The sequence below is a fragment of the Pristiophorus japonicus genome, chromosome 5, assembly GCF_044704955.1.
Source record: "Pristiophorus japonicus isolate sPriJap1 chromosome 5, sPriJap1.hap1, whole genome shotgun sequence".
Lineage (NCBI taxonomy): Eukaryota > Metazoa > Chordata > Chondrichthyes > Pristiophoridae > Pristiophorus > Pristiophorus japonicus.
The window spans coordinates 227081141-227096478 of record NC_091981.1 but is presented as its reverse complement, the minus strand read 5'-3'; the positions used below and the strand labels follow the sequence as shown (position 1 = coordinate 227096478).

Sequence of the window (15338 nt, the reverse complement as noted above, 5' to 3'; positions counted from 1 at the left end):
ATACTGTGCATAAAATGACGTCGCTAGCAGGCCGAATTGCATATGGCAGGGCCTATATGGTTGCGGCTGCAAGACCTGTGATGACTCAGAGTCCGCCATCGGGGGTGAATGTGAATCCATTAGCATCATGTTGGGGGTAATCATCAGGCCCATCAATGTCGATTCAAGCACTATGTGTGCAAAGACTGCGCAATGATGGGGCACCTCCAGCGAATGTGCAAGAGTGCTGCAACATACCATGTGGCAAAGGATGATCGATCGGGCGCGGATCATGCAGCACAGGGGTACAGGGGTACAGACCTTCACCAGCAAGAGCCCTCCTATAATGCTGAAAGTCAAATTAAATGGAGTTCCAGTATCCATGGAGTTGGACACGGGCGAGAGTCAGTCAATAATGAGCCAGAAGACTTTCGAGAAACTGTGGGGCAATAAAGCACAAAGGCCCAAACTGAGCCCGATTAATGCAAAGCTACGTACCTACACCAAAGAGCTTATACCAGTCATTGGAAGTGCAGCAGTGAAGGTATTGTATGATGGAGCTGTGCATGACCTATCATTGTGGATTGTTCCAGGCAATGGCCCAACACTGTTCGGCAGAAGCAGGCTAGAAAAGATTAGATGGAATTGGAACAACATCAAAGCACAATCTTCAGTGGATGACGCCTTGTGTGCTCAAGTGTTGAGCAAGTTTCCCTCGCTATTCGAACCAGGCATCGGCAACTTCACAGGCGCCAAGGTACAGATCCATCTAGGCCCCGATGCAAGGCCCATCCATCACAAGGCTCGGGCAGTTCCATACATGATGAGGGAGAAAGTCGAGATCGAACTGGACAGACTCCAACGCGAAGGAATCATATCACCAGTCGAGTTCAACGAGTGGGCCAGTCCAATTGTCCCGGTGTTGAAAAGCGATGGCACGGTCAGAATCTGCGGTGACTACAAGGTAACGATTAACCAAGTCTCAATACAGGACCAGTACCCGCTGCCCAAGGTGGATGACCTGTTCGCAACGTTAGCGGGGGGGGGGGGAAGTCGTTCACCAAGTTGGACCTAACCTCCGCTTACATGACACAGGAGCTGGTTGAATCTTCGAAAAGACTAACGTGCATCAACACACACAAAGGGCTGTTTATGTACCATAGGTGCTCTTTCAGGATTCGCACGGCTGCAGCCATTTTCCAGAGAAACATGGAGAGTTTGCTGAAATCTGTTCTGCGCACTGTTGTGTTTCAAGACAACATCCTGATCACTGGTCGTGACACCATCGCACATCTACACAACCTGGAAGAGGTTCTAAGTCGTCCAGACAGAGTGGGACTCAGGCTGAAACGCTCCAAGTGTGTTTTCCTGGTGCCAGAAGTCAAATTTTTAGGGAGAAAGAATGCAGCAGACGGCATCAGGCCCACGGACTCAAAGACAGAGGCCATCAAGAATGCACCCAGACCACGGAATGTGATGGAGCTGCGTTCATTCTTGGGACTCCTCAACTATTTTGATAACTTTTTACCTGGTTGAGCACATTGTTAGAGCCTTTGCACATGCTGCTACGTAAGGGTGACGACTGGGTTTGGGGCAGCCTTTGAGAAGGCCAGAAACATGCTATGTTCAAATAAGTTACTTGTACACTATGACCCATGTAAACGTTTAGTGCTAGCTTGTGACACCTCATCGTACAGGGTTGGCTGTGTGTTACAGCAAGCCAATGTATTGGGCAACATCCAACCGGTTGCTTATGTGTCTAGGAGTCTGTCTAAGGCTGTGAGAGCCTATAGTATGGTTGAGAAAGAGGCGTTAGCATGTGTATATGGGGTTAAGAAAATGCACCAATACATATTTGGACTTCGGTTTGAGCTTGAAACTGACCACAAACCGCTCATTTCACTGTTTTCAGAGAGCAAAGGTATAAATACCAATGCTTCGTCCCGCATTCAAAGATGGGCACTAACATTATCCGCTTATGACTATGTTATCCGCCACAGACCAGGCACTGAAAACTGTGCCGATGCTCTCAGCCGGCTACCATTACCACCACTGGGATTGAAATGGCGCAGCCCGCAGACTTGCTACTGATCATGGATGCTTTTGAGAGCGAGGGGTCACCCGTCAAAGCTTGCCAGATCAGGACCTGGACCAGCCAGGATCCTGTGCTATCATTCGTAAAGAGTTGCGTCCTAAATGGGAACTGGTTGGCCGTTTCCAGGGAAATGCAAGATGAAATTAAGCCGTTTCACCGACACAAAGCTGAAATGTCCATCCAGTTAGATTGTCTCTTATGGGGTAATCACATGGTTTTGCCAAAAAAAGGCAGGGAAACATTTATATGCGACCTACACAGTACCCACCCAGGCATTGTTATGATGAAGGCAATTGCCAGGTCGCATGTTTGGTGGCCCGGCATTGACTCGGACTTGGAGTCATGCATGCATCAGTACAGCACCAAGATAGGCTCCACTGATTCTGTGATCATGGCCCTCCAAACCATGGTCCAGGATCTACGTAGATTTTGCCAGCCCCTTTCTAGGAAAGTTATTTTTAGTAGTTGTGGACGCTTACTCCAAATGGATTGAATGTATAATCATGTCATCCAGCACGTCCACAGCCACCATTGAATGCCTCCGGGCCATGATCGCCACCCATGGCTTGCCCGACATCCTTGTCAGTGACAATGGACCATGTTTCACCAGCTCGGAATTCAACGAGTTTATGACCCGCAATGGCATCAAGCATGTCAGGTCTGCTCCGTTTAAGCCCGCGTCTAACAGTCAAGCGGAGTGGGCAGTCCAAACAATTAAGCAGAGCATGAAATGCGTGACGGACGGCTCCCTGCAGACTGTGGAAATGTATTTTTTTAAAGCTGCATTACACTGTTTTTTGTACCCTTTTTGACATAAAACAAAATGGAGTCCTGGTCCTTCCAGAAACTTCCGCAACAGACAGTCTGTTTGCATAAACATGGTAACCTAGATTGAAACTGCTGATAGCTGATTAATAGCCACCAGACAACATTAAACTGTTCTGCTGAGACAAGTACCACCCATTGTGCTCCCCTGTCTTATCCATGCAGCACCAATTCACCCCCCTATGAGATAATCAAATTACTAGCCATTATCTCTTGTACAGAACTCATTCATAATATGCAAGAAGCCAAGTACTCAATCAACCACTATGGAAATCAGGGGCCCAAATAACTGACCAGGAAACTGGACAATCCTGACACAATGCAAGGCAGGTAATCGCACATTATCACACCCTAATCGAATAATGGATGACTGGCCCACCAATAACTCTGACAAAGGAGACATTTGGAAACAATGTCAAGACAAGAATGTGGTAATCATTAACTTTTTATCTGTATTCGCTGACTGCAAAGGTAGAACCAATACACAGGATGGGACCATAACTTGTTTTTATACTGTATAAATACCTCGTGAAACTGTACATATTGGAGGTCTTCACTTAGCCTTTGACTGAGTGAGACTCTTCCCTTGCTGCAAGTAAAAATTAAAAGAACATCTGCCGGAGCTGAGGTGCCAGAGTCGTATATTGTGAGTTGAGATTTCAACTAGATCCACTTGTCTCGCATTCTGCTCAGTTACTGGACGCTACACCATTCACTCACCAAGATTCCCCCAGCAGAATTGTTAATAAAGAGAGCCCTCAAAACCAGCTCTCCCTAGTCCACCCGGATCTTAATGATCACATGGAAACCTGGTGACACCGGCAGAACATGTACCACGATCGTGCGCTGTTTCACGTGATGGTAACGACCTTGTGTTTGTCCTGAATTACAGTCATGGTCCCAAGTGGGTTGCTGGCACTGTTTTGGCCAAGGAAGGGAATAGGGTGTTTATCATCAAACTGTTAATAGCCAAACGAGCAGAAAGCATTTAGATCAGACGTAATTGCGATTTACTGACAACCAGGAATGACTTGAAGAGGACATCACCATCGAAGATCCACCAACACACACCCAACCTGCAATTGACCTCGCTGTCAATCACGGGGATGAACCCACCGTTCTTGACAGTCTGGTCAGACCAGTTGTGGTGCAGTGCAGCAATGGTCCGGCCAACTCACACAGACCAGGGTTTGAACTTAGACGATCAACCAGAGAGCGAAGAGCTCCGGATCGCTTCAACTTGTAAATAACTTGTACCGAAGACTTTGAGGGGGAGTGATGTTATGTATGAAACTATGTAATACATGCCACCAGAGGGCGCGACTGTTGGAGTCCTAATGGTCACCTGCACACACATGCAGGGCCAGTATAAAAGGTTGGCTGCCATGTTGTTTAGGTACTCTAGAGTTGTAATAAAGATGACTAAGGTCACACTAAGATTAGCTCACAGTACTCAGCCTCGGTGGAGTTCTTCTACACAACAAGAGTTACCCAGCCTAATTCCACCTTCCAGCACTAGGTCTGTAGCCCTGTAGATTACGGTTCTTTAAGTGCACATCCACGCACCTTTTAAATGTGATGAGTGTTTCTGCCTCTACCACTCTCAGGCAGTGAGTTGCAGACTCCCACCACCCTCTGGGTGAAGAAATGTTTCCTCATCTCCCCTCCAATCCTTCTGACAACTACTTTAAATCTATGGCCCCTGGTTATTGACCCCTATGCTAAGGGAAATAGATCCTTTCTATCCATTCTATCTAGGCCCCTCATAAATTTATACATTTCAATTAAATCTCCGCTCAGCCGCCTCTGTTCCAAGGAAAACAACCCCAGCCTATCCAATCTTTCCTCATAGCTAAAGTTTTCCAATCCTGGCAACATCCCTGTAAATCCCCTCTAGACTCTTTCTCATGCAATCACATCCTTCCTGTAATGTGGTGACCAAAACTGCACGCAGTACTCAAGCTGTTGCCTAACTAATGTTTATACAGTTCTAGCATAACTTCCTTGCTCTTGTATTCTGTGCCTCAGCTAATAAAGGAAAGCATTCCATATGCCTTTTGAACTACCTTATCGACCTGTCCTGCTATACATTTAAGGATCTGTGGACAGATACTCCAAGGTCACTCTGTTCCTCCACACATCTCAGTATCCTTACATTTATTGTGTATTCCCTTGCCTTGTTGCTCCTTCCCAAATGCATTATCTCACACTTTTCCAGATTGAATTCCATTTGGCACTTTTCTGTCCAACAGACCAGTTTATCAATACCTTCCTGCAGTCTAGAGCTTTCCTCCTCACTGTCAACCATATTTATCATCTGCAAATTTCTTTATTACGCCCCCTACATTTAAGTCTAAATCATTAATATATACTAAAAAAAGTAAGGGACCGAGTACCGAGCACTGTGGAAACCCACTGGAAACATCCTTCCAGTCACAAAAGCTCTCCTTAACCATTACCCTTTGCTTCCTGCCACTGAGCCAATTTTGGATCCAATTTGCCACTCTCCCTTGGATCCCATGGGCTTTTACTTTTTTGATCAGCCTACCATGTGGGACCTTGTCAAAAGCTTTGTTTTATTAAGATGGAGAGTGACAAAGTTAATTCAGAGACTAGGGTCCTGAACGTAAGGAAAGGTAACTTCGGTGGTATGAGACGTGAATTAGCTAGAATAGACGGGCGAATGATACTTAAAGGGTTGACGGTGGATAGGCAATGGCAAACATTTAAAGATCACATGGATGAACTTCAACAATTGTACATCCCTGTCTGGAGTAAAAAATAAAACAGGGAAGGTGGTTCAACCGTGGCTAACAAGGGAAATTAAGGATAGTGTTAAATTCAAGGAAGAGGCGTATAAATTGGTCAGAAAAAGCAGCAAACCTGAGGACTGGGAGAAATTTAGAATTCAGCAGAGGAGGACAAAGTGTTTAATTAGGAGGGGGAAAATAGAGTACGAGAGGAAGCTTGCCGGGAACATAAAAACTGACTGCAAAAGCTTCTATAGATATGTGAAGAGGAAAAGATTAGTGAAGCTAAACATAGGTCCTTTGCAGTCAGATTCAGGTGAATTTATAATGGGGAACAAAGAAATGGCAGACCAGTTAAACAAATACTTTGGTTCTGTCTTCACGAAGGAAGACACAAATAACCTTCCGGAAATACTAGGGGACCGAGGGTCTAGTGAGAAGGAGGAACTGACGGAAATCCTTATTAGGTGAGAAATTGTGTTGGGAAATTGATGGGATTGAAGGCCGATAAATCCCCGGGGCCTGATAGTCTGCATCCCAGAGTACTTAAGGAAGTGGCCCTAGAAATAGTGGATGCATTGGTGATCATTTTCTAACAGTCTATCGACTCTGGATCAGTTCCTATGGACTGGAGGGCAGCTAACGTAACACCACTTTTTAAAAAAGGAGGGAGCGAGAAAATGGGTAATTATAGATCAGTTAGCCTAACATCAGTAGTGGGGAAAATGTTGGAATCAATTATTAAAGATGAAATAGCAGCACATTTAGAAAGCAGTGACAGGATTGGTCCAAGTCAGCATGGATTTATGAAAGGGAAATCATGCTTGACAAATCTTCTGGAATTTTTTGAGGATGTAACTAGTAGAGTGGACAAGGGAGAACCAGTAGATGTGGTGTATTTGGATTTTCAAAAGGCTTTTGACAAGGTCCCACACAAGAGATTGGTGTGTAAAATTAGAGCACATAGTATTGGGGGTAATGTACTAACGTGGATAGAGAACTGGTTGGCAGACAGGAACCAGTGAGTTGGGATTAACGGGTCCTTTTCAGTATGGCAGGCAGTGACTAGTGGGGTGCCACAGTGCTCAGTGCTGGGACCCCAGCTATTTACAATATACATCAATGATTTGGATGAAGGAATTGAATGTAATATCTCCAAGTTTGCAGATGACACTAAGCTGGGTGGCGGTGTGAGCTGTGAGGAGGACGCTAAGAGGCTGCAGGGTGACTTGGACAGGTTAGGTGAGTGGGCAAATGCATGGCAGATGCAGTATAATGTGAATAAATGTGAGTTTATCCACTTTGGGAGCAAAAACACAAAGGCAGAATATTATCTGAATGGCGGCAGATTAGGAAAAGGGGAGATGCAACGAGACCTGGGTGTCATGGTATATCAGTCATTGGAAGTTGGCATGCAGGTACAGCAGGCGGTGAAGAAGGCAAATGATATGCTGGCCTTCATAGCTAGGGGATTTGAGTATAGGAGCAAGGAGGGCTTGCTGCAGTTTTACAGGACCTTGGTGAGGCCTCACCTGGAATATTGTGTTCAGTTTTGGTCTCCTTATCTGAGGAAGGACGTTCTTGCTATTGAGGGAGTGCAGCGAAGGTTCACCAGACTGATTCTCAGGATGGCAGGACTAACATATGAGGAGAGACTGGATCGACTGGGCCTGTATTCACTGGAGTTTAGAAGGATGAGAGGAGATCTCATAGAAACATGTAAAATTCTGACGGGACTGGACAGGTTAGATGCAGGAAGAATGTTCCCGATGTTGGGGAAGTCCAGAACCAGGAGACACAGTCTTAGTATAAGTGGTAAGCCATTTAGGACTGAGATGAGGAGAAACTTCTTCACTCAGACAGTTGTTAACCTGTGAAATTTTCTACCACAGGGAGTTGTTGATGCTAGTTCATTGGATATATTCAAGAGGTAGTTAGATATGGCCCTTACAGCTAAAGGGATCAAGAGGTATGGCGAGAAAGCAGGAAAGGGGTACTGAGGTGAATGATCAGCCATGATCTTATTGAATGGTGGTGCAGGCTCGAAGGGCCAAATGGCCTATTTCTGCACCTATTTTCTATGTTTCTATGGCTGATCTGATCATGGACTCAGCTCGACTTCCCTGCCCACTCCCCATAACCCCTTATCCCCTTATCGTTTACTGTCTATTTCTGTCTTAAATTTATTTAATGTCCCAGCTTTCACAGCTCTCTGAGGCAGCGAATTCCACAGATTCACAAACCTCTGAGAGAAGAAATTTCTCGTCATCTCAGTTCTAAATGGGCGGCCCCTTATCCTAAGATCATGCCCTCTAGTTCTAGTCTCCCCCACCAGTGGAAACATCCTCTCTGCATCCACCTTGTCAAGCCCCCTCATAGTCTTATACATTTCGATAAGATCACCTCTCATTCTTCTGAATTCCAATGAGTAGAGGCCCAACCTATTCAACTTTTCCTCATAAGTCAACCCACTCATCCCTGGGATCAACCGAGTGAACCTTCTCTGAACTGCCTCCACAGCAAGTCTATCCTTTCATAAATATGGAAACCAAAACTGTATGCAGTATTCCAGGTGTGGCCTCACCAATACCTCATACAGCTGTAACTATACTTCCCTGCTTTTATACTCCATCCCCTTTGCAATAAAGGCCAAGATACCTTGGCCTTCCTGATCACTTGTTGTACCTGCATACTATCCTACTGTGTTTCATGCACAAGTACCCCCAGGTCCCGCTGTAGTGCAGTACTTTGCAATCTTTCTCGTGAACTTTTATCTTGTGCAGTAACCTTTTGTGTGGCATCTTGTCAAATGCTTTCTGGAAGCCTAAATACGCCACATCCACTGGTTACCCTTTATCCACCCTGTTCGTTACATCCTCAGAATTCCAGCAAATTTGTCAAACATGACTTCCCCTTCATAAATCCATGCTGAATTTGCCTGACCAAAGCCTGGTCGTCTTTAAATAGTGCCATGGGATCTTTTATGTACACCTGAGAGGGCAGATGGGCTTCAGTTTAACATCTCATCTGTAAAACAGTGCAACATTCCCTCAGTACTGCAGTGGAGTGTCAGGCTAGATTAGGTACTCAAGTCTCTGGAGCGGAACTTGAACCCACAACCTTCTGACGGAGGCAAGAGTGCTACCACTGAGCCATGGTTAACATCTTTCCAGTTTTATGAATTCCCAATTTTGGACTCTACTCGCACAGACAAATATTTTGCGATGCAAATAGTGTTCAGTATGACTCATATTCTGATCACCAGAATTAACTTACTTTGTCATAACATTGAAAACAGACTCCTTAATGTCTTCTGTCATAAAAGTCATGATTTGGTAACTTCTGTTTAATTTCACAACTTAAAACTGGGGCCCTGATAATTATTTTTATTATTTATAGCAAAGTTTGCATTTGTTTTATTTTAAAAATCACCCTTATAGCATTCCAATGAAAACAGTACCGATCTGCATTTGCAGCGTATGAGTTGGTCCGTGTGTAGTTGTAAGGAAAGCTGATCAGGGATTTACAGAAACAATAACATCTTTGGAGTTAAAGCATTGTTTGTAATAAAAATGTTGTTGCAGATTGATCTTTAAAAAATGAGTAAGATAACTGGATCACCGGGTGGATTGTAAATTTGATGAGGCATGCCCTGTGGATTGGTGTAGTAACATGAATAGAGAATTGGTTGGCAGACAGGAAGCAGAGGGTCGGGATAAACGGGGCCTTTTCAGAATGGCAGGCAGTGACTAGTGGCGTGCCGCAGGGCTCAGTGCTGGGACCTCAGCTATTTACAATATACATCAATGATTTAGATGAAGGAATTGAGGGTAATATCTCCAAGTTTGCAGATGACACTAAACTGGGTGGAGGTGTGAGCTGTGAGGAGGATGCGAAGAGGCTACAGGGTGACTTGGACAGGTTAGGTGAGTGGACAAATGCATGGCAGATGCAGTATAATGTGGATAAATGTGAGGTTATCCACTTTGGGGACAAAAACACGAAGGCAGAATATTATCTGAATGGCGGCAGATTAGAAAAAGGGGAGGTGCAACGAGACCTGGGTGTCATGGTACATCAGTCATTGAAAGTTGGCATGCAGGTATAGCAGGCGGTGAAGAAGGCAAATGGTATGTTGGCCTTCATAGCTAGGGGTTTTGAGTATTGGAGCAGGGAGGTTTTAGTGCAGTTGTACAGGGCCTTGGTGAGGCCTCACCTGGAATATTGTGTTCAGTTTTGGTCTCCTAAACTGAGGAAGGATGTTCTTGCTATTGAGGAAGTGCAGCGAAGGTTCACCAGACTGTTTCTCGGGATGGTTGGACTGACATGTGAGGAGAGACTGGATCGACTGGGCCTTTATTCACTGGAGTTTAGAAGGATGAGAAGGGATCTCATAGAAGCATATAAAATTCTGACGGGACTGGACAGGTTAGATGCAGGAAGAATGTTCCCGATGTTTGGGGAAGTCCAAGACCAGGGGACACAGTCTAGGGATAAGGGATAAGCCATTTAGGACTGAGATGAGGAGAAATTTTTTCACTCAGAGTTGTTAACCTGTGAAATTCCCTACCGCAGAGAGTTGTTGATGCCAGTTCGTTGGGTATATTCAAGAGGGAGTTAGATGTGGCCCTTACGACTAAAGGCATCAAGGGGTATGGAGAGGAAGTAGGAAAGGGGTACTGAGGTGAATGATCAGCCATGATCTTATTGAATGGTGGTGCAGGCTCGAAGGGCCGAATGGCCTACTCCTGCACCTATTTTCTATGTTTCTATGTTTCTACATGCCATTACAGTGGTAGGGTGCTTGCTCACATCCAAGGTTCTCCTAACTTGATAACATCAGCAAATTTGGACATATTCTTCACTCTTCCTGCCAATAAGAGAAAGTTCCTTTTACCTGAACTTTCTTGCTCCTACCTCCACTAATCACTAAATATATGAGGCCCTCTGTTGTTTGTAGCATATTTGTGGTCTATAAAAATTTACAATGAACCAACTATTGATTATTTCATGCATCATTGATATGAAATAGAGAGCTGACTTTCCCTTGCTTTTCTACTTCTCAGGTAATAACCTTCTTGTTTGCTCTTGTCCTCCCGATTATGCTGGAAATGGCTATGGACCCGATGGCTGTATTCCTCTCAGTGATGTCTGTCAGCACCACCACCCCTGTGTAAATGGGCACTGCTTTGTAAGTTATAATTATGCAAAGAAGCTTTGTTTACTGATATCTTGCTGAGCAATATTACGGAGAAAACTTAATTGGATGATTTACATTTTTTCAATGAAGCATGGTGTAATGTATTTGTTTCATGTGTTCTTTGCTTAAGAATTCATAGCAAAACATTACCATTAAGAACTAGTTGGTTTATTAAGAAAGGTTTAACAATCACACCACACATTATCAGTTCATCCTCTAGGCTCACCACTGTATACCTCATCGTGGATGACCTAGACCTAACTGACTGGGGTTTTATTGAATCTAGTGAACATCACGTGACCGGCTAAGCCACTCACAATGCAACAGTTCAAAAACCTGTGAGCACACTCACAGGTACATACATTACACGCAGTGAGAGTTACACATGAATATGAAGAACATTGAAAGGATAGATTTTGCAGTTACTTCTGTTACTGGACAGTAGTTCCTATTTTCATTTTACTATATCTGTTTTTTTTTAATTTAAAAAAATGATAAATAAGATACACATTGGTTCATGATACATTCTGTTCAGAGAACAGTGTGCTGGGTGATACAGTTTTAAAGTCAAATTGTTTACAACACATCAGATCAAATGCAGTTCTGGGTTAGTGAAGGCACCCCGATTGTCCATAAACATCGACGTGTGGTCATGGAGGTGGCTAAGTAATGGCCTTTTTTTCTCTCATGAAACAGAAAGGCCTTGTACAGGATGAAAGTTTAAGGGTAACACCTAAGTTTTGTGTGGTTGCCATTCTTCCCGCCTCAGGTTAATCTCCCATAAAAGGATAGTGGGAAGAGGAATGCTCTGAGCCCAAATGGTTTGGTGCTTTTCCAGCTCCAGGTTAAAAAAAATGTTATTCCACAATATTGATGGCAATTTTCTTTCACAGAAGAACATTCACGTTTGCAGATTTTTTTTTTTTTTAGAGTGAAATGTTTTCAAAACTAGTTCAGCAGATATAGTGTGAATGGAATTTAATGCAGTTTTTCCAGAATTTCTGGAAGAATTCTACAAAGCATATCTGGACAGCCTTTTTAATAATTAAAGGAAAAAAATGAAATATGCAGTGGAGCATGTTTCCAGGTTGAAACATATCTTGGGATTCAGATGCTAATAATGAACCACTCAAGTTTCATTACTGCCTTATAACATGAGTCAGTGCCTTCAAAAAAGGAAAGCAGGGGAGAAAATTGGAGGGAATAAACATAAACTTCGAACAAAACAGTTTTTTAGTGTAGACCATAGCCCATAGAGGATTATTTTGCCACCGTTATATATTTCCTTGCAACTGCTCCTGTTCCGCTGCCATAACTTCGCCAGATGTACCGGGAAGTTGAGGCGATGGAGCGGGAGCAGCTGCAAAGAAATTCCCAACAATAGTATTTGTTTCACAGGAAATTACAAAGTTTCTCGTACTATCCCTTTGCTTTCTACAGACCATGATTTCAAGTTATGTGTGCGTTTGTGATCCAGGATGGATTGGCACCAACTGTACTCAGAATATTAATGAGTGTGCCAGCATCCCTTGCCAGAATGATGGAATCTGTACTGATGGTGTCAATAGTTACTCTTGTACTTGCACCACAGACTGGACAGGCCCACAGTGCCAGATACCACAGCAAGGTAAAACCATGAGAGAGTGTGAATGTTGTGTGGATAGAGAGAGTCCAGGAGATTAACTCAAAAGCGAAATACGGGGGATGCTGGAAATTTGAAATAAAAACAGAATATGCTGGAAGTACCCAGCAGGTCAGGCAACATCTGTGGAGAGAGAAACAGTTAACGTTTCAGGTCGCCGACCCTTCATTCACTCCGCACAGCCCTGTATTCAATTATCTATATAATTTTCTCCTAAAAGATGCAGTGGTCCCAGCCTGAATCACTCCCTGTGGCAAAGACATTTCTCCTAACCTGTCTCCTCACTCTCCTCATCACTGACTCCCCACTAGTCTTTCACTATTCACCCTATCAAAGTCCTTTGTCATTTTAAAACTTCTACTAAATCTCCTCTTAGCTTTCCTTGTATCAGTGCATATAATCCCATTGTCTCAAGTCTCTCGTTATAACTATAGCTTCCTATCCCTGATATCATCCTGTTGAATCTATACACTCTCTATGGCTTTAATGTCCTTTCTATATTGGGACACTCAAAAGTGCACTTTGTACTCCAACTGTGGCCAATCAAATTTTATCATTATTTCTTTACTCTTGTGCTCCATGTCCCTGTTTATAAAACCTAAATTACTGTTGCCGTTTTATCTACTTGCAATTGCACTTGCAGTGAATTACGTTTTTGAGTTTCTAGATCTCTCTGCTCAGTAAAACTTTGGCTGATTCTCCACCTCAAATCCACTTTCCCTCCCTATCCCCATATCCATTGATTCCCTTAATGTCCAAAAATATATCGATCTCAGTCTTGAATATATTTAATATTCAATGGCCCAGAAATTCCTGTAGGGATCAGAGTGGACACCTGACAGTTCTCTGGATTGGAACATGTAACAAGGGGCAGAAACTGGTTCCATTGGGATTCTGCTCCTTTTTTTCGTGCAGCCATTTTCCAGTGCAGGAACATCAGTGGATCTACCATTCATCCTCCCTGCATCAAATGAACATATTTGGGAGAGTTTCTGGGCTACCCTGGGAATTCTGTAATTTAAACACTTAAAAGATCTCAATGGAATTTTCGCCAATCTCGAGCTGGCATGAGTACCATTGAAGTCTTTCGGCAGGCTCCAGATAATCAAGAGCAGAAGATTTTATGACCACCTTTTTCCTTTGGCCTGGGAAAGGCTTTAGCAGATATCTTGTGATGCGTAATGGCCCACAGCTGCTCCACAAAGGCAGATGGGAATGGTGTCACTAAAGTGCCCTTGTTGCTGCAATGCGTGGTCACTGCATATTCAAATGACCCCATCCCCCTAATTTGGGATGGGTCTGCGCCTCTTCACTCAGGTGGACTTGGGGTCCACTCGGCCACTGATTGTATTAGCTTTGGCTCAGGGATAACTCTCTGAGTCAGAAGGTTGTGGGTTCATGTCCCACCAGAGACACTTGAGCACATAATCTAGGCTGACACTTCAGTACCGTACTGAGGGTGCGCTGAATCGTTGGAGGTGCTGTCTTTCGGATGAAACATTCATTGAATCATAGTATGATACAGCACAGAAGGAGGGTATTTGGCCCATCATGCCTGTGCTGTCTCTTTGAAAGAGCTATCCAATTAGTCCCACTCCCCTGCCCTTTCCCCATAGCCCTGCAAATTTTTCCCATTCAATTATTTATCCAATTCCCTTTTGAAAGTTATTATTGAATATACTTCTACCACCTTTTCAAGCAATGCATCCCAAATCATAGCAACTCACTGCGTAAAACAATTCTCCTTAGCTCGCATCTGGTTCTTTTACCACATTAAACCGAGGCCCAGTCTGCCCTCTCAAGCTGACATAAAAGATCCTATGGCACTATTCGAAGAAAAGCAGGGGAGTGCTCCACTATTTGGCCAATATTTAACCCTCAACTAATATCACGAAAACAGATTATCTTGTCATCACCACATTGCTGTTTGTGGGAACTTGCTGTGGGCAATTTGACTGCCACGTTTTCAACATTACAACAGTGACGACACTTCAAAAGTACTTCATTGGCTGTAAAATGCTTTTTAAAGTGCCTGAGGTCACAACAGTTGCTATATAAATGCAAATACTTTCTTCTTTCTATTTTTGCCTGATTAGATCTCTGTGAAATGCCTTGATGCATTTTTCAATGTTAAAAGCACTGTATAAATGCAAATTGTTGTTGTAGTGAAAAACTATTGGAAAAGGTTTTGTTTTAAATGTTCCAACAATTGTTTTTTTTTAATTGCTAGACCAGAACAAATTTATAATGCTTCCAGCAGCTATTTATGAATAATTTAAAACAGGAAAAAGAGGGATGCTTCGCTACTCTTAATTGTACATCACGTATCAGCAGTAAAGCTTCCTTATCATTTTCATAACAATCTGTTTTCCTTTAAAATGGCAGTTCCGTAAGAAAACCCCTGGCTGCTTGCTGTACAACAAGCCTTATACCCTGCATCATCTGCACTTTTACTTTTTCAGAGTGTGGTAGTCATCTCAATGAAGCCTATGGTGTTATTAGTTCGCCGGGTTATCCAGGCAACTACCCACACGACAGAGACTGCTATTGGACCATTTCTGTCAGCCCCAACTTGCTGATTACTTTTTCATTTGGACCCCTTCACATCGGACACCATGAAAATTGCAGCTTTGACTACCTAGAGGTAAAAAAAAAATGCTAAACCCATTCTACAGAGTCACACAAATTTCACCAGGGCCCAGATACACTGGGTCCTCACTGCATGGTCTCGTTTCCAGGATTCCCTGCTGGTGGCAGAGCCTCCCCTGCAAGGTGTGGGGGGGGGGGGAGTGGCGGTAGGGAGGTAGGCGACTGAGGATCAGGGCTGTCGCCAGAAAATTCCATGCC

At 43.7% G+C, this 15338-nt stretch overlaps 1 protein-coding gene across 1 annotated transcript in view; it reads left to right on the top strand.

The window, feature by feature from the left end:
* Nucleotides 1-15338, top strand: part of cubn (cubilin (intrinsic factor-cobalamin receptor)) — a 457745-nt gene that overhangs the window by 61387 nt on the left and 381020 nt on the right. The window contains exons 10-11 of the mRNA XM_070880231.1: nt 10716-10840; nt 12290-12476. Of these exons, the coding sequence (XP_070736332.1) occupies nt 10716-10840; nt 12290-12476 (312 nt within the window). The remainder of the gene's footprint in view (nt 1-10715; nt 10841-12289; nt 12477-15338) is intronic.